Source organism: Stomoxys calcitrans, chromosome 5 (genome assembly GCF_963082655.1).
Source record: "Stomoxys calcitrans chromosome 5, idStoCalc2.1, whole genome shotgun sequence".
Taxonomy (NCBI): domain Eukaryota; kingdom Metazoa; phylum Arthropoda; class Insecta; order Diptera; family Muscidae; genus Stomoxys; species Stomoxys calcitrans.
Genome location: NC_081556.1, coordinates 111,786,058 through 111,811,980, shown reverse-complemented (window position 1 = coordinate 111,811,980; position 25,923 = coordinate 111,786,058). Strand labels below are relative to the sequence as shown.

Sequence of the window (25,923 nt, the reverse complement as noted above, 5' to 3'; positions counted from 1 at the left end):
GGATTGAGGATAAGGAGCAGCTCATAGCAAGAGGTTTCCGATCGGATACCTGAGATGAATCTTGAAGTCAAGTGCGAGGCACTGTTGCCATCGGCACAGTCTTGGATTGATGGAACCCTAGTATTGTCATCTGGAAGATCATGTTACACGGATGGATCAAAGCTAGAGGACAGAGTGGGCCTGGCGGTCTACATTGAGAACCCAGCTACTGACACCTGTTTTAGACTGCCTGACCATAATACGGTCCTGCAGGCGGAGATCCGGGCGATCACGGAATGCGTGAGGTGGTGTGGTGCTAACGCGTGGACGTCGCGTGTGAACATCTTTACCGACAGTAAAATTGCCATAAGGCAATAAGAAGCAGGACGGTAAGGTCACGAACAGTCTTGCAGTGTAATAAGGAGATTAACGCCTTCTCTGAGGATGGGAAAATCCGCATCGTTTGGGTGTCGGGCCATAACGGAGTAAGGGGAAATGAAAGGGCAAACGATATGGCGGTGAAGGCCAGAGGACTGCCGTCAATAAACTTGGTTAAGCTGTACGAGTTAAAGGAGTGGGCGACGAATGCGCATGCAACATTGTGAAACAGCGAAACGGTCGGTGGGACGGAGAAAATCCTATAGGGGGATCCAGATCGTCATCAGAAATAATTTTCAGCGGTGGTTTTCTCCTCCTAATGCTGGTACTATGCTATGTGAGGTACTACGCCATGTAAAACTTCTCTTCAAAGAGGTGTCGCACTGCGGCACGCCGTTCGGACTCGACTATAAAATGGAGGCCCCTTGTCATTGAGCTTAAACTTGAATCGGACTGCAGTCATTGATATGTGAGAAGTTTGCCCCTGTTCCTTGGTGGAATGTTCATGAGCAAAATTTGCAAAAATGCCCAAAATGGGCACATTAGCCAATCACGGATATATGGGACTCGGTTTGTTTATTCCGTATAGACTGAAAAACGGCAGAACTAATTTTCGCATATTGTATAGGTTGGTCTGGAAGGGAGCATAGGCTATATAATGTCTCGGTATCGGAAGGGGGACGGACCCTCCCCCTTATGATGAAAACACAACTCAAAATCAAAAGTGGGCCGATCGGGACAATATAGGTGTTAAATGAAAGTTATTGGAAAGTAGAATACGAATATGGTACTAAATATTGAGCCACCCATATCTGGGGGTGGTCCGATGGGCACAATAAGGGTATCAATTGAGAAGTATGTGGGAGTAGCTAACGAGTCTGTCAAACGAATTCAAAGTATAGGGGGTCACGCCAACCCTCAAAACCGCCATTAATCCCATTATGATTATATGATACTTGAATGAACTGGTTTTCTAAAAATTTTCATAGATTGTGTACGTTTGTCTGGAAGAAAACATATGCTATATAATTTTTAGATATCAGGTGGAGGCGGACCCTACCCCTTACCCCAAAAACGCCACCCATACCCGAAAGTGGTCCGATGGGCACAATAAGGGTATCAAATGAAAGGTTTTGGAGACCAAGAAACGCATATGAAAATTCTGGTCCAAATACTTAGGGGGCACTAACCCCCTCCCCCCCAACCCGAAAATTCCTTTAAACAGATATATTCGAAGTTCACGTCAATATTAGATTTAAATTAGGTTCAAGCAATGGGAGGTCGCCCACCCCCATATACCCCGAATGGGCATATTAGCCAACCATGGCTATATGGGACTCAAACTAAAGGTATTAGAGTGTAGATTACGAATATGTCATTAAAATTTGCGTTCAAGTCGAGGTGTCGCTTTTCCTCCTAAAGATACTTCAAATGGGTTATTTGACCCATTATGACAATATGGGACCTAAATGAAAGGTATTTGAGAGTAGAAAATGAATTTGATATCCAATTTTGGAGCCAATTGTTTTGGGGTACGCCGTAAAGCACCCCCTAAACTGAACTTCATTACCGTTGCAAATAAAGAACGAATTTGATATATATTTTCAGTAAAAAGTGCCGGTGGCCGTCCCAAAATACCCTCCAAACGGTTAATATTTACCGGTCATGGCAATATGGGACCCAAATTAACGAGATTTGGAAGTGCAGCACGCATTTGATATCCATATTTGAGTCGAAATATCTGAGGTGCCACACCTCCCCTAATGAGAACATTACCCTAAGGAAGAACATTACCACCAGGAATCGAGAAGGGGCAAATTCTAACACATCAATGAGTGCTTTTCGATTCAAGTTTAAACTCTGTGGCAAGGGATCTTTTTTTATAGCCGAGTTCGAACGGCGCCCCGCAGTGCGTTACCTCTTTGGGGAAAATTTTTTTAAATGACCATGCATGGCATTGTACCTTGCAACTGTCGCCTGCATTAAGAGGAGATAATCACCGCTTTGTCCGATGTTCTCGCCAGGATTCGAACGCGTTCAGCGTCATAGGCTACAATGGCACGAATTTGATATCCGCTCTCGGGGTGAAGTGTCCCCAGCCTAAAAGGACATTAGAGAGTTAAAGAAGGCGCAGCGGAGCGGGCCCGGTTTGGCTAGCAGCCAATAAAAGTGAAGTAAGTAGCAGATAGACGGACGGACATGACTAGATCGTCTTAGATTTTTACATATAGGGTCGGGATTGGATACATAATGATTATACCTACATCCTTCGGTGGTGGGTATAAAAATAATTTAAAACGCTGGCTGGAGCCAATACTATTCTGAGGGGTGCTTAGGCCTTAAAAGGTTTATGGGGTGCTCAGGCTTATCAAGGCTTAATGGTTTTCTCAGGCCTTTAAAGGGGTGGGATGCTCAGGTCTTTAAAGGCTCTCCTCAAATGGTGTAATTCTCGTAACTAAAAGAAAACATCATATGTTGTCATAAAGTTTATAAGCTAGTATTTATTTATTTTTTTTTGTTTTTATAAAAAAAATTAGCAAATTCGTTATAAATATTTAAAATCTAACAATTGAGTTTTTTGTGTGTGTTTTTGATAAATAACTAATAACTAGAGACTTTAACATTTTCTTCTCTTCATTTTTAAAGCATTTGGGGATTTTTGTCCTTTCTTTTTTTTTGAGTTATGAGTTGTAATGATGGCAAGGAGATGGACACAATGGGATGGGAAAAGGAAAGGGAGGAACATTAAGGGGGTGTTGTAGGTGATTCTGAGATGAGGCCTTAATGGCAATTGGTGAAAAAAAAACTGAAATTTTGCATATAACAAAAATAACAAAAAGTGTTTTTTGCCAACACTTATGGCCTTGGAATATGAATTTGACTTTTTTCTCCTCTTAAAAGCTAAACACTACAAAAAAAAAACTATCTCAAGATGAGATTAGTTGTAATCATAGGAAACATCCTCATCGATATTGCCATAGATGGCATCCATTTCCAGTTGAAGTTCATGAATTTGATCGGCTATCTCACGGGGCATTTCCTCAATGTGAATGGCCTTGATTTGTTTGACCATATCCTTGCTCATGTGATCAATGCGGAAACCGCGTTCATCGAACAAAGGCTTCTCGCCATTGGCCTTGCGCTTGTCATCGACATACTTAAGGGCACGGGCAATGGCCTCTGGAATTGGAGGTGGTGTGGGAATGTGTTCGCCCTCGGGCACAAAACCCTCATGGGTGCTCTTATAGTTGACACGATAGAGTTTGCCATCATCGCCGGTATATTCATAATAGCCCTTGGCATGGGTACCACCTTCGTGATGCAGTTTAGCTTGTTCCTCACCATAGATGCCATTTTCAGTTAAGAAGCTGAAGGGAGGGGAAAAAGGGAGTTTTATTTTATTTTTTTGTTTTTCTTATTTTGGCTTTAACTCACGCATGATCATATTTGTTATGCTTGCGCTCATTTTCCTGGTGCAAAATCTTATGCTTGCCCTCATCATCGTAATTGAAGAGAACGCTGCGTGGTGTGGTGGTCGTAGTGGTTGTGGTAGTTGTAGTGGTAGTGGTAGTCGTTGTGGGTTTCTTGGTAGTGGTGGTCGTGGACTGTTGTTTGTTTGGGATGATGTTTGTGATGAAAAGGATTTGGAAGGATATTTTGTGTAAGTAGCTGATTTTTTGTTTGTATTGCATATACATATTTGCGGTGGGTTTGTGGTGGTGACATGAGTTTTCTTTGTGGCATGCAGTGTGCGAGAGTAACCAAAATCATAACCATATCCATGCATTTGAGGAGTGGGACCAGGGAAGGGTTAGGGTCAATTTGGAACATTTGTACATGCCGCTTAAAGAGGGAGTAAATGGGGACAGGGCCAAGGGGCAGGGGCATCATGTATCAATATAATGAGTGTTTGGTTTTAAGAGCGGTGAGTCGGTGCTGATAATAGTTTTTTTTTTGTTTACATACATTGGCATTTTAAGGGTTTCTTAGTCTATTGTTGTGATTGTTTTGATGTTTATAAGTTTTTGTTTGTATTTTTTGGGTAGTGTGGCAAAACACAAAACAAACACTTTAATACTTTTTCTCTTCATATAATACTTAAAATAGTAAATAATTTTTTTTTTCACAAAAAAATGACAAAACATGCAAAAGGATTTGATAATGACATTTTACAAATGAGTTTTGGTTGGTGTTTGGGTACAAAGGGGGTATAGTAGTAGTGATGGTCAGATATTGGTTGATTATTTTACAAAAAAAAAAAAGGACAAGACAATTGCGTGTGCATTTATTCTTCAGAGTGGGGCAATAATGTGGCGGTTTCTTCGATTTGGGGTTCATGATCGGGGAAGCCATATTCCAATTGTATTTCGGGAACTTTAAAATCAGCATTACTTACTGTGTACAAATTGTGACTGAAAATTTGAAAGGAAAATTTCAAAAAAAAAAAAAAATTATAAAATGGCTATCACTTCTTTCTTCAAACTGCCTAACTTACTCATAAGGCCTGTCGTCATGCACATAGGGCCGGGGATCATGATTATAGGGTATATTGCTGCCGTTGTATGGTCCATATCCACCATCATAGGGATAGGGTATATGCACATATTTACCTAAATCGCGATTATCATCAACATGCACATAAGGCTGAGGCATATGCACATAGCGACCTAAAATCGTAATTGAGGCTTAGAAAATTCATTGTTTTTCATAGTCAAAATCAGGATGATAGAATGAATGAGGTTTTGTAATGAAAAGTGTTTGCTGTGGGTGTAATTGCACTATTGCTGTGTTAAAGCTTAAAAATTGCTTTTAATATTTTATTTCAAAAATAATAAAATTATCCAAATTAAACTAGCTGAGAATATCTAATGAAGCTAAATGAAGGCAATCTAAAAAATTTGGTAAAAAATCTATACCTATTGGCTATACAGGTTCAACAATTCTAAGGGAATGAGTAATTTTAGTCTATTCAAAAGCTTAGAAATGTGAGTCTGGGTTTTAAAGTCAAAGAAAAGGTGAAAGTCGGGCGGTATCAACTATTTTAAACCCCATGAAACGAAAATTTTGAGTAAATCTGTTCAAAATTGTAGTAACTACGGTTTTATGACAAACAGCCAGTCGGATGAATCCAAGCTAAATATTTCATCAAGATCCCACATGACCTCCATAAAGGAAAAATGTGTCCTTTTTTCAAAGATTAGAAAACTTATTTTAAAGAGGACCAATTTCCCAACTTTTTAAGGGAACATTTTGAAAGGCGATACAGCGATACAGAGCTACCCAAATGCAGATAACGTCTGAGAAAGTGGAGCAAGGCCATAAGTGAGGCGGCCCCCGCGCATAGTACTAACATCTGGCAGTTCCGCGGGAACGGGAATAGAAGATGGGGCTGTGGTTAAGTACATAGAAATCGTGCATGTTTTTCTGTTCGGGATGAATACATCATTCGAAGATTTCGCACTTCCAACGATGAAAAAAAAAAAAAGGGACGGACAGACATGGCTCAATCGCATCAGAAAGTTATTCTGAGTCGATCCATGTGCTTATCAATGGGTCTATCTCTCTTCCTCTCTATTTTCTATCTTTTTCATCCCGGCACAGAATAGCTGTGAGCATCACACAGACTGGAACACTGAGATCCGATCTATGAGGTGTTCATTGCTGTTACGAGAAGCTTAGCTGCGAGCTACCGGGCGCGGACATGGGTTGCGGATAGTGGAATACTCCGTACGGAGTAGCTGCAACGGCAGTCGCGGACACTCAGCGGTATCGAGAGGAGAGCCTCAGTGAGAGACCGAGCAGCATCGGCTCTTGCACAAATACTGAGTGTCTATGATGCTCGACATGAGAAGGCGAGTAATTGGCGCCTTTAAATAACCAATGGCCACCGTGTTTTGCCGGCGATCGGTCCTTGGGGCAGGAACGAGCATGCTCACATACAGGAGGTTGATAAGGATCGCCTACTCCATATGAAAATATGGCTACAACAATAACAACCAAAGTGCAGATAGCGTTTGAGAAAGCGGAGCAAGGCCATAATGGTGGCGGCCCCCGCCAAGGCCATCTGGCAGTTTTGCTTGATCGGGAAGAGAAAATGGGGCTGTGGTTAAGTACGCAGAAATCGTGCGTGTTTTTCGGTTCGAGCTGAATAAATTTTTCGAAGATTTCATTCTACCAGCAATGAAGAATAATAAGGACGGACGAACAGACATGGCTCAATCGCATCAGAAAGTTATTCTGAGTCGATCCATGTGCTTATCAATGGGTCTATCTCTCTACCTCTCTGTTTTCTCTCTTTTTCATCCCGGCACAGAATGGCTGTGAGCACCACACAGCATTAACATCCAATCTTTGTGCTATTCATTGCTGTCACGAGAAGCTTAGCTGCGAGCTACCGGGCGCGTCCACAGGTTGCGGATAGTGGAATACTCCATACGGAGTAGCTGCAACGGCTGTCGCGGGCAATCAGCGATATCGAGCGGAGAGTCTCAGTGAAAAGCTCAGCTGCACCGGCTCTTGAACAAATACTGAGTGCCTACGATGCTCAATATGACAAGGCGAGTAATTGGGGCCTTTAAATAACCAATGGCTGCCGTGTTTCCGCGGCGATGGGTCCTTTAGGTAGTAACGAGCTTACTCACATACAGAAGCTTAACGAGAATCGCCACCTCCACATGAAAATGTGGCTACAACAATAGCAACCAATGTGCAGATAGTGTCTGAGAAAGTGGAGCAAGGTCATAATTGAGGCGGCTCCCGCGCCGAAACGGGGATAGGAGATGGTAGTGTTGTTTAGTACATAGAAATCGCGCATGTTTTTCAGTTCGGGATGAATACATCATTCGAAGATTTCGCACTTCCAACGATGAAAAAAAGACAGACGGACGAACAGACATAGCTTAATCGCATCAGAAAGTTATTCTAGGTCGATCCATGTGCTTATCAATGGGTCTATCTCTCTTCTTCTCTCCCTTTTTCATCCCGGCACAGAATAGCTGTGAGCACCACACAGGCTGGAACATCCGATCCGATCTTTGTGCTGTTCATTGCTATCACGAGAAGCTTAGCTGCGTGCTATCGGGCGCGTCCACAGGTTGCGGATAGTGGAATACTCCATACGGAGTAGCTGCAACGGCAGTCACGGGCAATCAGCGATATCGAGCGGAGAGTCTCAGTGAAAGGCCCAGCTGCACCGGCTCTTGAATAATTGGTAATTGGGGCCTTTAAATAACCAATGGCCACTTTGTTTCCGCGGCGATCGGTCCTTTGGGCCGGGACGAGCTAGCTCATATACAGGAGCTTGACGCAACCTTCACATGAAAATGTGGCTACAACAATAATAACCAAAGTGCAGATAGTGTCTGAGAAAGTGGAGCAAGGCCACAATTGAGGCGGCCCCCTAGCTAAGTTCTACCAGAAGATGGGTTGTAGTTTAGTACGCAGAATCGTACATGTTCGGGCTGAATATATCTTTCGAAGATTAAACTCTACCAGCAATGAAAAAGAAGAGACGGACGAACAGACATGGCTCAATCGCATCAGAAAGTTATTCTGAGTCGTTCCATGTGCTTATCAATGGGTCTATCTCTCTTCCTCTCTGTTTTCTCTCTTTTTCATCCCGGCACGGGATAGCTGTGAGCACTACACAGACTGGAACAGCCGATCCGATCTTTGTGGTGTTCATTGCTGTTACGAGAAGCTTAGCTGCGTGCTACCAGGCGCGTCCACAGGTTGCGGATAGTGGAATGCCCCATACGGAGTAGCTGCAACGGCAGTGGCGGACAATCAGCGGTATCGAGCCGAGAGTCTCAACGAGAGGCCGAAAGGCACCTGCTCTTATATAAATACTGAGTGTCTATGATGCTCGACATGAGAAGGCGAGTAATTGGCGCCTTTAAATAACCAATGGCCACCGTGTTTTGCCGGCGATCGGTCCTTGGGGCAGGAACGAGCATGCTCACATACAGGAGGTTGATGAGGATCGCCTACTCCATATGAAAATATGGCTACAACAATAACAACCAAAGTGCAGATAGCGTTTGAGAAAGTGGGGCAAGGCCATAATGGTGGCGGCCCCCGCCAAGGCCATCTGGCAGTTTTGCTTGATCGGGAAGAGAAAATGGGGCTGTGGTTAAGTACGCAGAAATCGTGCGTGTTTTTCGGTTCGAGCTGAATACATCTTTCGAAGATTTCACTCTACCAGCAATGAAAAAGAAGAGACGGACGGACAGTCATGGCTCAATCGCATCAGAAAGTTACTCTGAGTCGATCCATTTGCTTATCAATGGGTCTATCTCTCTTCCTCTCTGTTTTCTCTCTTTTTCATCCCGGCACAGAATAGCTGTTAGCACCACACAGGCTGGAACATCCGATCCGATCTTTGTGGTGTTCATTGCTATCACGAGAAGCTTAGTTGCGAGCTACCAGGCGCGTCCACAGGTTGCGGATAGTGGAATACTCCATGCGGAGTAGCTGCAACGGCAGTGGCGGACAATCAGCGGTATCGAGCCGAGAGTCTCAACGAGAGGCCGAAAGGCACCTGCTCTTATATAAATACTGAGTGCCTATGATGCTCGGTATGACTAGGCGAGTTATTGGCGCCTTTAAATAACCGATGGCCACCCTGTTCCTGCGGCGATCGGTCATTTGAACCGGAACGAGCTTGCTCATCTACATGCAAATGTGGTTACAACAATAACAACCAAAGTGCAGATAGTGTCTGAGAAAGGAGAGCAAGGCCACAATTGAGGCGGTGCTCTTGAAAAGTACTACCATCTGGCAGTTTCGCGGACGGACAAGGCTTAATCGATTTAGAATATCAAAACGATCAAGAATATATACTCTCTTGGATCTCAGATCAATACTCCCATGTGTTATAAGCGGAATGACGAAATTAGTATACCCCCATCCTATGGTGGAGGGTATAACAAACAAAAAACCTGTCAAATTCGGTCGGGCCGAATATTGGGAACCCACCACTATGGATTCTTCTGAAAATGTCCATAAAGGGAAAAAGTTGATCATATATGTATTTCATGTACCAATTTTGTGGCAGGTTTGGTGAGGTTAGTTGAGGTAAGAGTGGCAGTCCTTTATAGACTCAATTTTAAGTCAACTGTAGTACCAACAACCCCCCCTTTGGCAATTCGAGCACGCTACCAACAGGGCTATCGTAGTGCCTCTGGCAACTCAGGCAAAAATTTTAAGCTTCTAGGGGTCGTATAATGTTAATCGGTATCTCGGTTTATATGGGAGCTATATTAGGTTGTAAACCGATTTGGACCGCAATTATGATCCGGATGCTCAAAAGTAAAACACTAACTGCAAAACTTCAAATTAGACAAAAATTGCAGCTTCCAGGGTCAAATCGGGAGATCGGTTTATGTGGGGGCTATATCAGGTTATGGACTGATTTAGACCGTTCTTGACATGCTGTGAAAGTCCAAAAAGGCCAAATCGTAACCGATTCGGACCGTACTTCGAACATTTGTTGGAAGTCATAACAGTACACTATATGCCAATTCGAAAAAAAAAATTACGGCTTCTAGGGGCCAAAGAAGTCAAATCGGGAGATCGGTTTATATGGGAACTATATCTAAATCTGAAGCGATATGGCCCATTTGCAATCCCCAACGACCTATATAAATACTAAGTATCTGTGCAAAATTTCAAGCGGCTAGATTTACGCGTTCGACTGATATCTTGATTTCGACAGACGGACGGACAGAAATGGCTAGATGTAATCTGAATGTTGAGACGATCCAGAATATATATAATTTATGGGGTCCCAGATCAACATTTCGAGGTGCTACAAACGGTATGACTAGATTAATATATCCCCATCCTATGGTGGTGGGTATATAAATTTGGCAGAGTCCGGCCGGGATTCGAACCTTGGCGCTTGGAGCAACAGCGAGAACCGTTGCCGTTGTCAGGCGTTCGAAGCCATCAATACAACTTTCAACAGGTGCAAGTGGTGTAATTGTTGCAGACAAAAAATCTGTCATTACACGAACACATGCATTGGGAAAAGTACAGCTAATAGACAGGATTGACGGGCGTGATTAATGGGGTATTTGTATCAAAGAAGCTTTTTGGCTAGACTAATATACCCCCATCCTATGAGTGTGGGTATATAAATTCGGCAGAGTCCGCCCGGGATTCGAACCTGGGCGCTTGAAGCAACAGCGAGAACCGTTGCCGTTGTCAGGCGTTCAAAGCCATCAATATAACTTTCAACAGGTGCAAGTAGTGTAATTGTTGCAGACCAAAAATCTGTCATTACCCGAACACATGCATTAGGAAAAGTACAGCTAATAGACAGGACTGGCGAGCGTGATTAATGGGGTATTTGTATCATAGAGGCGTTTTCGCAATAAATACGATAAAAATGCAACATATCACTGTACGGCCATCACACCTAATATGGTTGAAAAGTCTTCTAACCAAAGACGAAACGAGTCCCATAGTGGTTGGTGTGTTTTGCTATCTCTGGATTGCCTTTTCCATTTGAAAAGCAAATCTCCGTCCATTGAGCTCGCCTCGAAAGAGAAAAAAATAAAAAAATTCTAAAATTTAATGATCTTTGTCCTAACAGAGAAAGAACTTGAAATGATAAATAAAAGTCTTCGGATGAAAATTGAGCCCCTTTGGGTGCCCAAGAAGCCAAAACCGGGTATCGCTTTATATGGCAGCAGTGACGAAATCTGAGCCGATAGGGCCTATTTGCATTCCTCAATGACCGACATCAGAAAAAAGTATGCCAAATTTCATGCGGCTGGCTTTATGCGTTTGACCGCTATAGTGATTTCGACCTACGATGGAAAGAACGGACGGGTGGACACGGCTAGTTCGTCTCAGAATGTCAAGAAAAACAGGAAGATATACACTTTATGGGGTCTTAGATCCATATTTCGATGTGTAACGAACGGAATGACTAGATTAGTATACCTCCCACCCTATGGTGTTGAAGTCATCGTAGCTCAGAGGTTAGCATGTCCGCCTGGGTTCGAATCCTGGCGAGACCATCAGTAAAAATTTTCAGCGGTGGTTTTCCACTCCTAATGCTGGCAACATTTGTGAGGTACTATGCCATGTAAAACTTCTCTCCAAAGAGGTGTCGCACGCCTTTCGGATGCGGCTATAAAAAGGAGGCCCGATATCATTGAGTTAAAACTTGAATCGGACTGCACTCATTGATATGTGAGAAGTTTGCCCCCGTTTCTTAGTGCAAAATTTACAAAAAATTTGCATTTGCATCCTATGATGGTGAGCACAACAAGCTTTAAAGTAAAAGTTATAGAAAATAGTATCACATTTGATTTCTAACTTAATTTAGGAAAAAGCATCATATTATGCTTCGCAGCGTATAAAAGCAAAGTAAAAATTTTATGCCTATTCTAAATAAAAAGCTGAAAGCATAAAATAACTTATTCATAACGTGATTTTTAAGTGCATAAAGCCTGATGTTTAATTTTTGTTGATTTCTGCAAGCATTCATGATCATGTGAAGCATGATACAATAAATAATGAAGCAAGAAAGGCAAAAAAAGGATATTTTAAGCATTGCTTTATAAAATATTATAGCTACAAATTAAAAACTATACCTTTATTTGGAGGGAAGAATTAAAAAAAATGCTACCCACCTATCAGTCACAAGTAACGAGCCTAATACTAATTGCCTTAAGTTTAAATAAACCTGGTTGTAAAATTTTAGTAGAAATGGCTAATTTTCTTTAAAAAAATTAAATGTTTGGACAATTCTTATATACACATCCCATTATATTTTTAGAAAGCATATGATTTGCATAAAATTATAAAAAAACAAATTTTTGTGAAAATTTTTTATAATAATTCAATTATTAAATAATTAAAATAAAAAAATTGTGCATCTTCTGAAGTTTGAAATTGAAGTCTGTTATATAGCTGCTGAACTTTATATGCTCCAAAAAAATATATTGGCTACAATTCTCTCTCTCTCTCTCTCTCTCTGTCGTATACACCGCTTTTGTCTCACTGAGAAAACGAAAGACTTAAGAAACGAACATGGCTTTTCTTATTGCATGCAAAAGTTCACTGGTTCACAAAAGACTTAAGAAACGAACTTGGCTTTTCTTGTTGCATGTAAAAGTTCACTTTTATGTCTTATACTTTTTGCAAGCAATTTTTACATCATTTTCTTTTCTTGATTAATGAAGTTAATCTAAATATTTGTTATCCTGAACTGTGTAAGAAAAATTGCTTGTTTAGATGATAATCTCTTTATGTCCCTCTCTGCAACATACAAAAGACTTAGGAAACAAATTTAGTAATTAAACCTTAACAATTGTACCATAAACCCTAGAGAGCACATAGTTTTTCCAAACTGTTGCCTATTTTATGCCAAATAATAAACCAAACTTTTGCTGAAATAGTACATATTGTGTTCTCTGTTCTGTGTGAAAATGTGTATGGGATTTTGTTTAATGAGTAAAAATTCTATTGAAAAAATGTATCTTTACCAACTGAATCGTAGTAACCGCCTGATCGGCCTATAAGAAATTGGATATAAGCAAAATTGAAATGGTTATAGCAAAAAATCAATAAAAAGTAAGGTGGTCTATAGATTGCATGTGTATTGAATGTGAAATGAATCTTGGCAATGCATTATTTACAGATAAGATATTTGAAGATTTTTGTGGGTGTTCTCTTTCAAAAATGTGGTTATTTGTGGCAGAAAAGTTATTCACGAGAAACTTGTTATGATTTGTAAATCATGTATCAAAATTTAAAGTAAATATGGGTTGCCCAAAAAGTAATTGCGGATTTTTCATATAGTCTACGTTGACAAATTTTTTCACAGTTTGTGACTCTGTAATTGCATTCTTTCTTCTGTCAGTTATCAGCTGTTACTTTTAGTTTGCTTTAGAAAAAAAGTGTAAAAAAGTATATTTGATTAAAGTTCATTTTAGGTTTTATTAAAAATGCATTTACTTTCTTTTAAAAAATCCGCAATTACTTTTTGGGCAACCCAATATTTTGTTAAGCCGTGCCCTCAAAAAATGTTTAGCGTTTTAGAACAGAGTATTCTAACACCACGCAATTAATGTTTGATTTAAGCTCATTTAAACGCATAGGCATTTTAATGCGTAATTGTAATTAAAAAAAAAAAAAAAAATAAGTTGACTTTTCTACACAAAACTTGTTCCTCAAGCATTTGGAATTTTTCCCTTTAAAGCATTGTAAATCTTCGAAAATCTTTAAAATCGAATTGACTTTTGTTACTGGCAAAAGGCAAAGCAAATGTGTATGATTATATTACAAACATGGGCAGTTTTGATGAGAATGTTAATAATTCATGAAGGTATTTTAATTTGTAAAAAAATAATAAAAAAAGAGAGTAAAACAAGGATTTTATACAGCAGCGCAATAAGAAACCAAAATCAAAACAAATAAAATTTTTAATATTTTTTTTTTTTTTTGATAAGTCAATAAACGTTACTGGCCTTAATTGGTTGCGAAAATTAGGCCTAATAAAATTGTAAAATGAGACTTGCTCAATGTCTTTGACACCCAATGAAAACAAGTACAAAATACAATGAACTTTGAAAAAATGTTAATCTGGTTCTAAAGCTTGCTTTATAAAATAATCAAAAAAATAAAAAAATCATAAAATATTGCCACACAATGGCCATGCAATTTTAGAGTTTAGCATTGTGTCACTATGTCCAAGCCAAACATTAAGAATTTCTCTATAATTCCATGCAAAGCTACTATCGGTGCTTGTTAGGTTGGTTCATACTTTCTCTTGGCTCCCTTGGCTTACCAACCATTACGAGTGCTTCTCAAGCCTAAGCACATTTACTAAGCATTTTCGGTGCATTTGGAAAAGCTCAAAAGGTTATTTTTGCAAGTAGTTTCAAACAAAAATAAAACTTTTTCTTGACACAATACCTTCATTGGTTGACTTTCGATGATATTTGCCATCATTTGCCGGATGGTATTTGCCATCGATATGACCTGAAACTGTATACTTGCCATTATTGTCGGAAGCCGGCGCAGCAATGCATAATGCAACAGTGGCAGCCTGAAAATACAAAGGTAAAACAAAAGGTTATTAAATCAATTAATTGGAATCACATTAGGCTTTTAGAGGTTTATTATTGAAATGTCAAAACACAATAAGAGAAGAAAGTGAAAAAAATTTTATTTAAATTTTTGCAAATAATAATCAATCTATAAAAGGATGCCTAACTAAATGATTGCAAATTTTTCCATAAAGGGACTGCGGAGTTCAAGTAGAACTCCTTGAACTCCCATCTGCCCTATGGTATCTTCTTAGTAGTGCCAAACCCAAACGGTGTGACATATAGCGACGCCTGTTAGCGAAGAAGCTTCACATGGCTTAATACCTCGGGATATAGCAAGTGAGGTACTAAACACCATTGAAATTGATTTTTGATGTACTCGTCTGGTTTAGAACCCAAGCGTTCAGTGTCTTAGACACGTGCGGTTACGGTAGCTTTATAACTGAATGGTTAGCAAACGCAAATTATTATGTGCATAGGTGGTTTAAGTCAAATTGACACTATGAGTCTTAAGCCTATTTCATTTTGAAAATCAAAACAAAAGACTTAAGACACAAACACCAATATTTAAATGAAAAAATGTCCATTTATTTTTTTCCTGTTTTTGCGTTGCGCCCCCATAGCAGAGTAAAGTAGGCTCCTGCGATTACCAGTAAAGTCATTGTAGGTTTGATTATCACCAAAATTCTTATGGTATATAAGATATAAGACACATTTAGACAATTTGAGTCATTTGAGTTAAAATGACTCAAATTGTCTAAATGTGTCTTATATCGGGGCTGCTGCTACAATCTAACCCAGTGTATGTAAGGAAATCTGAATTGCTGGCTTAAGCCAAATACGATTTATTCTGTACTGGCTAGGCATTTTAAAACTAACACAAAAGACTTAAGACACGAACACCAAAACTTGGGAAAAAATTAGTTTTGTTAAATGTTTACCTAATATTTTCCTCAATCGATAGGTATATGCAAAAAAGTGTTATTTATTATTGGTACTTAGGTTAGATTAGGTTAAAAAGAGGGGGCGGTTGATAGAGCCGCCCCATGTCACTCTGGACATACACCTAAGCCACTAATTGGTTGTTAAAATAAATAAAAGGAGGCCCTTATCATTAAGCTCAAACCGTGAATCGGACAACACTCACTGATATGTGAGAAGTTTGCCCCGATTGCTTAATGGAAAGTTCATGGGCAAATTTTTGGTTGTTATAATCAAATAATTTTTTTTTTTTTTTGAATTTTCGGTAGTTTAATGTATTTTTAAAACAAAACAAAAAAGAGACATAAGACACAAACACAAATTGAACTTTGAATCCCCATATCTATTCAATGAAAATTCACCGTTTATGAACCTGTAGCAGCTATATTAAAATATGGTCATGGGCCTACGGCAGCCTCTTGTTTTAAATTTCAGCGAAACCTGTTAATGAATGGGTCCCATATGGTTTCAAAACCGTAAGAGATCGATGTAAATGGCACAAGTATGATCCCATCAGCACTATATTACAGCAAAATCAAGTTATCAATACGCAACTTATGGGTGAAGGGCTATTAAGTGGGAGATCAGTAGGTATGTCAGCTATATCGAAATATGACCCGAACTAAACAATACTCCGCACTGATGACGAAGAGCTTAACACAGCTAACGGTGCCAAATTTCAGCAAAATCGGGTACTTAATATGGATTTTACAAATTTTGCCCCAAGTACCAAAAATCTCCGACCGGGCATGAAGTTGGGAGTCCAATTCAACTTTAAAAGTATAATTTGAAGAAATTTTTATACAAATGAAATAAAGGAGCAACATTTTTTGAATATCAAATCTCGCCAACATTTTTTAGAAAATAAAGTTCTGATTTAAAACAAGTAAAATCGTGCATAGTTCGGCCGGGCAGAATCATATATACCCTCCACCATGGATAGCATTTGTCGAGTTCTTTGCGCGTTATCTCTTTTAAGGCAAACAAAGAATAATGAATAAGAACTCTTATGCTATTAGAGCTATATCAATTTATAGTCCAATGCGGACCATAAATTAATTGAATGCTAAACATTGTAGAAGTCATTGTGTAATATTTCAGTCCATTTAGATAAGAATTGCGTCTTGTAGGGGCTCAAGAAGCAAACCGGAAGATTGGTTTGTATGGGAGCTGTCTCAAGCTAGAGATCGATTCAGACCATATTTAACATATATGTTGAAGGTCATGTTTGAAGCCATTCTACAAAATTTCACTCAAATTGGATAATAACTGCGCCCTCTAGAGACTCAAGAAGTCAACATCCCATATCGGATTATATAGCAGCTATATCAGGTTATGTATCGATTTGCGCCATACTAAGCATAGTTATTGAAAATCGTAACAAAAAACCTCGTGCAAAATTTCAGCCAAATCGGATGAGAATTGCGCCCTCTAGAGGCTCAAGAAGTCAATATCCAAAATCGTTTTATATGGCGGCTTCCCAGGTTATGAACCGATTTAAACCATACGTAGCACATACTTGGGAGTGATACCAAAACACACAGTGCAAAAATTCAGTCAAATCGGATAATCGGAATTGCGCCCTCTAAAAGCTGAAGAAGTCAAGACCCCAGATTGATTTATATGGCAGCTATATCAGGTTATGAACCGATTTGAACCATACTTAGCACAGTTGTTGAAAGTGACACCAAAAGGCCACGTGCAAAATTTCAATCAAATTGGCAAGAATAGCGCCCTCTAGAGGCTCAACGAGTCAAAAGCCTCTAGAGGCTCAACAAGTCGAGAATTTCAAGCGCCTAGCTTCACTCCTTCGAAAGCTAGTGTGCTTTCGCCAGACAGACGGACGGACGGGCATGGCTAGTTCGACTTAAAAGGTCATGTCTTAGACGCATATTTCGAGGTGTTACAAACAGAATGACGAAATTAGTATACCCCCATCCTATGGTGGGGGGTATAATAATTTTTAAAAGAAATTTGGTAGGAAAATCGATATCAGCGCCATGTTTTTGTAAATGTAGCGTGCTTAAACCATTTTAATTGTAAATCGTACTACAATAAAAATTTCGCCATTAATCTGTCATAAGTGTAAATTTGGTAGAATTAAAAAAAATATATATTTTTTAGAAATTTTTAAAATTTTTATACCCTTCCCTTTGGAAAGGGGCAGTTTTAGTATTCTTTTTATTCGAATAAAGGTATATTTTAGTACAATTTCCTTCGGACGAGGGTATACGTAGTACTCATTTTTTGGGTAAGGGTAGTTTAAGTAGCCTTTTCTTTGGAAAAGGGTAGTTGTAATACCTTAGCCTTTGGATAAGGTTATTTATGGTACTCATTTATGGAAAAGCGTAGTTTTCGTACCCTTTTGGGAAAGGGTAAATTTTGCAAGCTTATCTTTGGAAAAGTGTATTTTTAGTGCGCTTGTTTTCGGATTGGGGGTATTATTAGTACCATTTCATTTGAGAAAGTGTAGTTTTAGTACAATTTCCTTTGGGAACGAGAAGTTTTAGTACTACTTTGCTTTGGGAAATGGTAGTTTTCCTTTGGAAAATGATTTTTTAGTACCATTTTAGTGCGCTTGTTTTTAGATTGGGGGTATTATTAATACCATTTCCTTTGGGAAAGTGTAGTTTTAGTACAATTTCCTTTGGGAACGACAAGTTTTAGTACCCCTTTGCTTTGGGAAATGGTAGTTTTAGTAACCTATCCTTTGGGAAAGGATTTTTTAGTACCATTTAAGTGCGCTTGTTTTCGGATTGGAGGCATTATTAGTACCATTTCCTTTGGGAAAGTATAGTTTTAGTACAATTTCCTTTGGGAAAGAAAATTTTTAGTTCCCCTTTGCTTTGGGAAATGGTAGTTTTAGTAACCTATCCTTTGGCAAAGGGATTTTTAGGACCATTTCCCTTGAGAAAGGGTAATTTTAATACCCTTTTCTTTGGGAAAGGGTAATTGTAGTACCCTTACCTTTGGGAAAGTGTAGTTTTAGTACTCTTTCCCTTAAAAAAGGGTATTTTGAGTACTCTTTCCACTGGGAAAGTGTTGTTTTAGTACCCTTTCCTTTGGGAAATGGTAGTTTCAGAACCTTCTACTTTGGAAAAGGGTAGTTTTAGTACCCTTTCCTTTGGGTAAAGGTAGTTTTACTACCCTTTTCTTTGGGTAAGGGTAGTTTTACTACCCTTTCCTTTGGGAAAGTGTAGTTTTAGTACCCTTTCCTTTGAGAAAGGGTATTTTGAGTACCCTTTCCATTGGGAATGTGTAGTTTTAGTACCCTTTCCTTTGGGAAATGATAGTTTCAGAACCTTTTACTTTGGAAAAGGGTAGCTTTGGTACCCTTTCCTTTGGGTAAAGGTAGTGTTACTACCCTTTCCTTTGGGTAAGGGTAGTTTTACTACCATTTCCTTTGGGAATGGGTAGTTTTAGTACATTTTTCCAAAAAAATTAATTTTTTAGAAAAACTATCTGAACCGGGCCTGTTTGTCTGCGTCTTCTCCAAAACATCATTTGTATTGCCATGGGTGGTGAACAAGTCCAGTTTGGGGGTGTTTTGGGGCCAGACATTAAGCTATTAATTTAGATATATAATTCATACTCCACTCCCAATTGCCTTTATTTTGAGGCCAATATTGGTATGGTGGGAAACAGTCTTTCCAAGCAATGCTTAGCAGCCGCTCTTCTAAAAATTTTACATAATTTTTTCTTTAATGACAACCACAATATCATACGAATTCAAGTTGAAATCGCAAAGGATTTGCATATGACTTTAGAAATGCTCGATTTTCGCTCATATTATTATCCGGCCTTAGCGAAACCTGTACACGAACTTTACGTGAAAGCCCTTCGTTAAAAACACTGCTTACAACTCTAAAAAGGAAAGGGTTCGACCAATTGTGAAGCATAACGATTTGGTGAGATCGTTATATTGTAATTGATTCAGATTTAGGTATAGCTCCCATAAATTCTTGTTCCTTATATCTAATTCCATGCACAACCTCTAATTATCATCACGCCTTTGGTCACACCCTATTTTAATTAGCATTTTCATAATAACTGCATATTTCGAAAGTGTTAATTAATGGTGGTTGCAATATTTTAAAAATAAATTTAATAGTTCGTCGTTTTCTTTTCCAACAGAGATAAAGGTTAACTAAATTATTATGGCAACAACAGTTGCAAGTCATTTATAATGGGATGCCTTTAATATGATGTAAGAGTCAATAAGCTTTAACACCAATAGCATTAACATCAACGTCTTATGTTGTTGCCAACTTCTAACAAAAGGCAACTAAAGGTGAGTTTAAACCATAACAAAACACTCCCAGTTAAGTTTTATTTAAAATTCTATCTTAATGCCACCATAGCTTTAATCTCAATGCTTATCAATATTTCCGAATCGGATAAATTCTAGTCCAAGAACCAAAGATGGTAATGATACAGATAAACTCAATGATGCCCCTTGCCGAAAATACAGAGGGCAAAGAACTTTGCGAAGGAAGTAAAGCTTATCTGTAATTGATTATTTGTTTTTGACTTTGGTTTTTTGTTGCATTTTGTAGGGTGTTTTTTTTTTAATTTTGTTATTCTTTTATTTATATGCGATAAACTCTTGAACTTGAGACTGAACTTAATCACAACATCACAAACAAATCCCATCTCTGTTTTACGACATAATTTAAAACCTAATTTGTTTCTGTGGGCCATTTGTCCATCTGACGTTTTTATTATGCTGCTAGGAGTTTGGGCATGGCCATGCCAAGCAAAGCACATGAAATGATGAGATTTTTATGTTTTTGTTTATTTTTTTTTTTTTTTTTGGTATTGATGTGGTTAGGGGGGAAAATATTTTTGGCTTTTTATCTTCACTAACTGGTAGTGGGTGCAAGGCAGTTCGTTAATTTGTCTACAAACTGGGAGTGTTCTAAAGAGTTGGAATTCATCATTGCTTTAGTTTAAAATTAATTTCATATGACTTATAAGGAATGTGAATGGGTAATGACGAATTTGAGGGTATATTTTTGAATGAACTTTTAGCAGATAAGGCATTATGATTAAATATAAGAATTTTTAGTGTTTTTTTTGTGGGCTGCTTAAGTCAAGAATGCTGCAAATGCAATAAATTTTTGGCTCATCTCAAAATAAGCGTTGACAGTTTAAATAATTTCCTGTTGATTTTTTTCTCAGTTTGATATGATGATTTGTGTTACGAAAGTGTATATGAATTGTCAAAGGCATTCAAAGATAAATTAAATGAAATTATTTTTGGGGAATGCTATAAATAGCAAGAGTAAATCAATCTTATATGCATTTTTATACCCTATACCACTACTGTGGTACAGGGTATTATTGGGTTGCCCAACAAGTAATTGCGGATTTTTCATATAGTCGGCGTTGACAAATTTTTTCACAGCTTGTGACTCTGTAATTGCATTCTTTCTTCTGTCAGTTCTCAGCTGTTACTTTTAGCTTGCTTTAGAACAAACTGTAAAAAATGCATTTACTTTCTTTTAAAAAATCCGCAATTATTTTTTGGGCAACCAATATATAACTTAGTGAGAGATAGACCCATTGATAAGCATAACGATCGACTCAGAATCAGTTTCTGATTCGATTTAGCTATGTCCGTCTGTCTGTCCGTCCGTCTGTCTGTCCATGTTAATTTGTGTACAAAGTACAAGTCGCAGTTTTCATCCGATCGTCTTCAAATTTGGCGTGGACATGTTTTTCGGCCCAGAAACAAAGCCTATTGAAATTGGAAAAAATCGGTTCAGATTTGGATATAGCTCCCACATATATGTTCGTTCGATTTTCAGTAATAATGCAATAAAATGGTCATTTGCCAAAGATACTGGAATCTGTGGGTATGCCTCTAGTGACTCGTAAGCTAAGTTTTCAGGATCAGGCCCGAAGGACAACGAATGATAGTTGGTCACAAAGAGGGGGCTGTGAGCATTCCAAAACTATAAGGCATAATCTAGACTTGAAGAGGTCTATCGCTTTGCTGTCACTGGCTAGAACAGACGTCTCAGTCATTATGCCCGTCATGACAAGTCATTGTCTAATCGGAAAACATGCTGACAAACTGAAGGTCGTCAGGAAAGACTTTTGCAGAAGCTGTGAGGACATCGAAGAAGTTATTGTGTCCGTCATGACAGGTCACTGTCTAATCGGAAAACATGCTGATAGACTGAAGGTTACCAGCAACGAATTTTGTAGAAGCTGTGAGGACATCGAAGAAAAAAGAGACAATAGAACACCATCTGTGTGTGTGTCCCGCACTAGCAGCCAGAAGGAGTTCTACTTTAGGTTCTCATTTCTTTGAGAACCTGTCTGATTAAGCGGTTGTGAACATTCAACTATAGCAACTAGAAGGCATCTTCCTTCTTCTGTTCCAGTGGTATCACAATGGACGTAAAAGTCTAAGTGAGTGTGATGGCAGACTGCCACTTAAACCTTATCTAACAAGTAAAATCGCGCTAAGTTCGGACGAGCGAAATCTTAGGAACCCACCAACATGGATTCTGTTAATATAGGGGGGCTACATCCGGCTATAGACCGATATGGACCGTATATGGCATAGTTGTTGGAAGTCGTAACAGAGCAGAATATGAAAAATGTCAGGCAAATGGGACAAAAATTGCGGCTTCCAGGGGCTCACGAAATTAAATCGGGAGATAGGTTTATATGGGAGATATATTTAAATCTGAACCGATATGGCCCATTTACAATTTCCCATGACCTACATCGATAGCAAGTAACTGTGCAAAATTTCAAGCGGCTAGCTTTACGGGTTCCACCGCTACTGTGATTTCGACTGACGGACGGACGGATCAACTTGGAATGTCTAGACGATCCCGAAATTTATGTACTTTATGTGGTCTTAGACGCATATTTCGAGGTGTTACAATCGGAATGACGAAATTAGTACACCCCCTATCCTATGGTGGAGGGTATAGCAACACATTGATTTTAAGCTGGTTAATCCAACTACAAAATGAAATAATTTTTTTACCCACCACCGAAGGATGGGGATATATTCATTTTGTCATTCCGTTTGCAACACATCGAAATGTCCATTTCAGACCCTAAAAAGTATTCTTGATCGTTCGTCTGTTCGTCCGACGGGCTGTCTGTTGAAATCATACTACATGCTTTAGAAATAGAGATAGAGAGCTGAAACTTTGCACAGATTTTTTTTGGTCCATAGGCAGGTTAAGTTCGAAGATGGACTACTTTGGACTATACCTTGATATAGCCCCCATATAATCTGCCGATTTAAGTTATTAGGCCCATAAAATCCACATTTATTACCCGGTTTGCTGAAATTTGGGACAGTGAGTTGTGTTCGGCCATTCGACATCCTTCTTTAATTTGGCCCAGATCGGTCCAGATTTGGATACAGCTGCCATATAGACCAATCTCTCGATTTAAGGTCTTGGGCCCATAAAATGCTAATTTATAGTTCGATGTCGCCCAAATTTGGAACAGTGAGTTAAGTTAAGCCCCTAGACATACCTCTGCAATATGGCCCAGATCGGTCCAGATTTCGATATAGCTGCCTTATAGACCGATCTCTCGATTTAAGGTCTTGGGCTCATAAAAGGGTCATTTAATGTCCGACTTCGCCGAAATTTGAGACGGTGAGTTGTGTTATGTTCTCAGATTTGGATATAGCTGCCATATAGACCGATCTCTCGATTTAAGGTTTTTGGCCCATAAAAGGCGCATTTATTATCCAATGTGGTTTACATATATACCCGAGGTGGTGGGTATCCAAAGTTCGGCCCGGCCGAACTTTACGCCTTTTTACATGTTTAAATTAGTTTTTCTAAAAAATTTTAGTTTTTTTAAAATTTTAAAAAATTTAAATTTTTTTTGAAAATATTTTTTTTTAATTTGTTTAAATTTAATTTTTTAATAAGTTAGTTTTATAAAATTTTAAATAACTGCAAAAAGCTTATTTTTTTAATAGGCTTTTTAAAAAATTTCATTTAAGTTAAAATTTTAACTTTAAAAAATATATTTAAAAAATTAAAATTTTAAAAAAAAATTAAGTTATTTAATAATTTTTTTAAATTTTAATTTGATTAAAAGTTTATTTTTTTATTTTAAATAAGTGCAATTTTTTTTTTTGAAAAAAATTTTTTTATTTTTTAAATTAGTTTTTCTAAAAAATTAAAATTTTTTTTAACCTTTATTTGTTTTTTTAAATTTCATTGATTTAAAAAAATTTATTCTTTTTTAAATTAGTTATTATAAAAAATTTTATTTTTTTTTGTTAAATTTTAATTTAATTAAAATTTTTTTTATTTTAAATAATTTTTTTGAAAAAAAAAAAAAATTATTTATTAAATTAGTTTTTCTAAAAAATTTAAAATTTTTTTAAACTTTTTTTTGTGTTTTAAATTTAATTTATTTAAAAAAATTATTTTTTTTAAATATTTTATTTTTTCAAAAATTTTAGTTTTTTTCATTCATTCATTCATTCATATATTATGAATTAATTTAAAAAAATTTTATTTAATTTTATTTAAATGTTAATTTACTTTTAATTCATATTTTTAATATAATTTTTTTTATATTTAAACTTTTTACAATTTTTGTTATATATCTTTATTTTTACATACGCAATTTTTTAATTGTTTTTAAAATTATAATATTTTCAAAAACTTATTTTTTTTAATTTTATTTATTCAAAAAAATTTTAATTTAATTTTAAAAACTTTTATTTATCTAAAATTTTTTTATTGTTTTCTAAAAATTAAAATTTTTTTTCCTTTTAATTTAATTTTTTTTTTTAAATAAAGCAATATATTTAAAAAATTTTAAATATTTTTAAAAAAATTTTAATTTTTTAAAAAATTTTATTTAATTTTTTTTTTTTATTTAAAATTTTTAATATAAATTTTCAATATTTGACTATTTACAATTTTTCAAAAATGTTCAACATTTCATTTTCTTCGACTTTAAAACCAACAGAATTTATTCAACTCATATAATCACATAAAAATTAAATCAAAAAGTTTTGCCACCAAACTAAAACTTCGTTAGAAACAAACAAAAAATGTTTATACTTAGTGAATAACATTAAAAAGAAAAGAATTTCATGTGATTAGATTTTTAAAATACCCTAAATAAACTACATCACTACACTCTTTGAATCCACAATAGTTTTTTCAGTTTTATGCATAAATTTTTCATTCATCATTTTCTTTCTGTGTCATACATTCAATCTTTAAGTCACTTGAAAAATCTAATTTCGCACTTTGTGCACTGTGTCGTATGATTAACTTCTATTTTTATAGATTCATTCAAACCGGCTAGTTTCTAACATTGCACTTTTCATTTAGTTCTCTTATTGTTCCCGTTTCTTTCTAAAACTCATAGCATTTAATTTCACTTTAAGTTCGTCACTTAAGTCTTTTGTTTACTCACCACTACGGTTACAAATACAATCACGTTTTTATTCATTTTCACTTTTATTTGGTTTTAGTTAGACTCGCTTAAAACACTTAAAAGTATTTTTGTGTGATTTTCTTTACACTTTTTTGTGGCTATTTCTTTCCCTTTTGCTTGCTTTTTATGATGATACACAACGGTCGTGCAGGGGTAATCCTTAGGCTTTGATTGCTGCAACAGGAATGTTGATTTAACGTTCTTGGCAAGTCGCATTTATATAAACGAAATGATTTTACGGTATTGGTGTGCGATTCTTTGAGGAGATTGACAACTCAGAACACATGATGCTGATGATGAGCGCAATGATTAACATTCATCACACTCATACATACATACATACACAGGCACTGGCTTGCTTGCTATGTAAGCCCATGCAACAAAAGAACTACAAAAAAAAAATGAATGTGCTCTTGAATAAAACTGATCTTGATTTGGTTACTTAGTATGTACTCCCATACACATACAGGCGTACATACATTCACTCATCTACACTCATCCGCTGTTAGTCCATGTTGCCTCAGTGGCTTAATTATTAACAGAGTTAGCATGTCTCACCACTCATCACCGTTGCTCTCTGTTGTTCTGAGGAATTTCTTTGCGCTCTGATTTGTTTGGGAATTTGTTTTGTTTGTATTGTTGTGTGTGTTTTTTTTTTAATCTTTTTAAGTTCATTGTTTTAGCATTGCGTTCTCTTCTTATCAGCACATTTTTTGGAGCTAATTATTCGTTTGTGCTCTTGTTTTGAGTTTTTTGTTTGCATTGATTATAGGGTTCAATAAATTTTAGTAGCGCAATCTTTTTGTTTTTTGGTCAGAGCCAGACAAATTTGAATCACAGAAATTCGCTCGATTAAGGAAATTTGTCATTGCGTTTTTTCCCAAATATTTTTAAAGATTTTTTTTTTTAATTATTTTTTTTTTTAAGACGTTGTGAATTTCAGCACCTTATATGTAGCGGTGGTGAAATAAATTTTATTAATTAAACTTCAATTGAATTATTTCATTAAAAAATGTTTAAATAAACGCTCGCATTAGTTGCTTACGATTGCAATTTGCATCATTTC

At 37.2% G+C, this 25,923-nt stretch overlaps 1 protein-coding gene across 4 annotated transcripts; it reads right to left on the bottom strand.

Moving 5' to 3' along the window:
• Window positions 1-2,944: 2,944 nt before the first annotated feature.
• On the bottom strand, window positions 2,945-24,913 carry LOC106086367 (endocuticle structural glycoprotein SgAbd-1). 4 transcript variants are annotated; one of them, XM_013251009.2, is made up of 7 exons: window positions 24,837-24,913; window positions 14,374-14,422; window positions 12,858-12,887; window positions 4,853-5,024; window positions 4,754-4,769; window positions 3,793-3,962; window positions 2,945-3,725 (listed from the first exon to the last, which is right to left on the bottom strand). In XM_013251009.2, exons 1-7 carry the CDS (start codon window positions 24,870-24,872, stop codon window positions 3,296-3,298), a joined length of 903 nt encoding a protein of 300 aa, XP_013106463.2. In that variant the 5' UTR covers window positions 24,873-24,913; the 3' UTR covers window positions 2,945-3,295. The 4 variants fall into 4 exon arrangements, with proteins under 4 accessions (XP_013106463.2, XP_013106461.2, XP_059226370.1 ...); XM_013251007.2 differs by having other exon boundaries at window positions 2,946-3,725; window positions 14,290-14,422; XM_059370387.1 differs by lacking the exon at window positions 12,858-12,887 and having other exon boundaries at window positions 2,946-3,725.
• Between the last annotated feature and the right edge of the window lie 1,010 nt (window positions 24,914-25,923).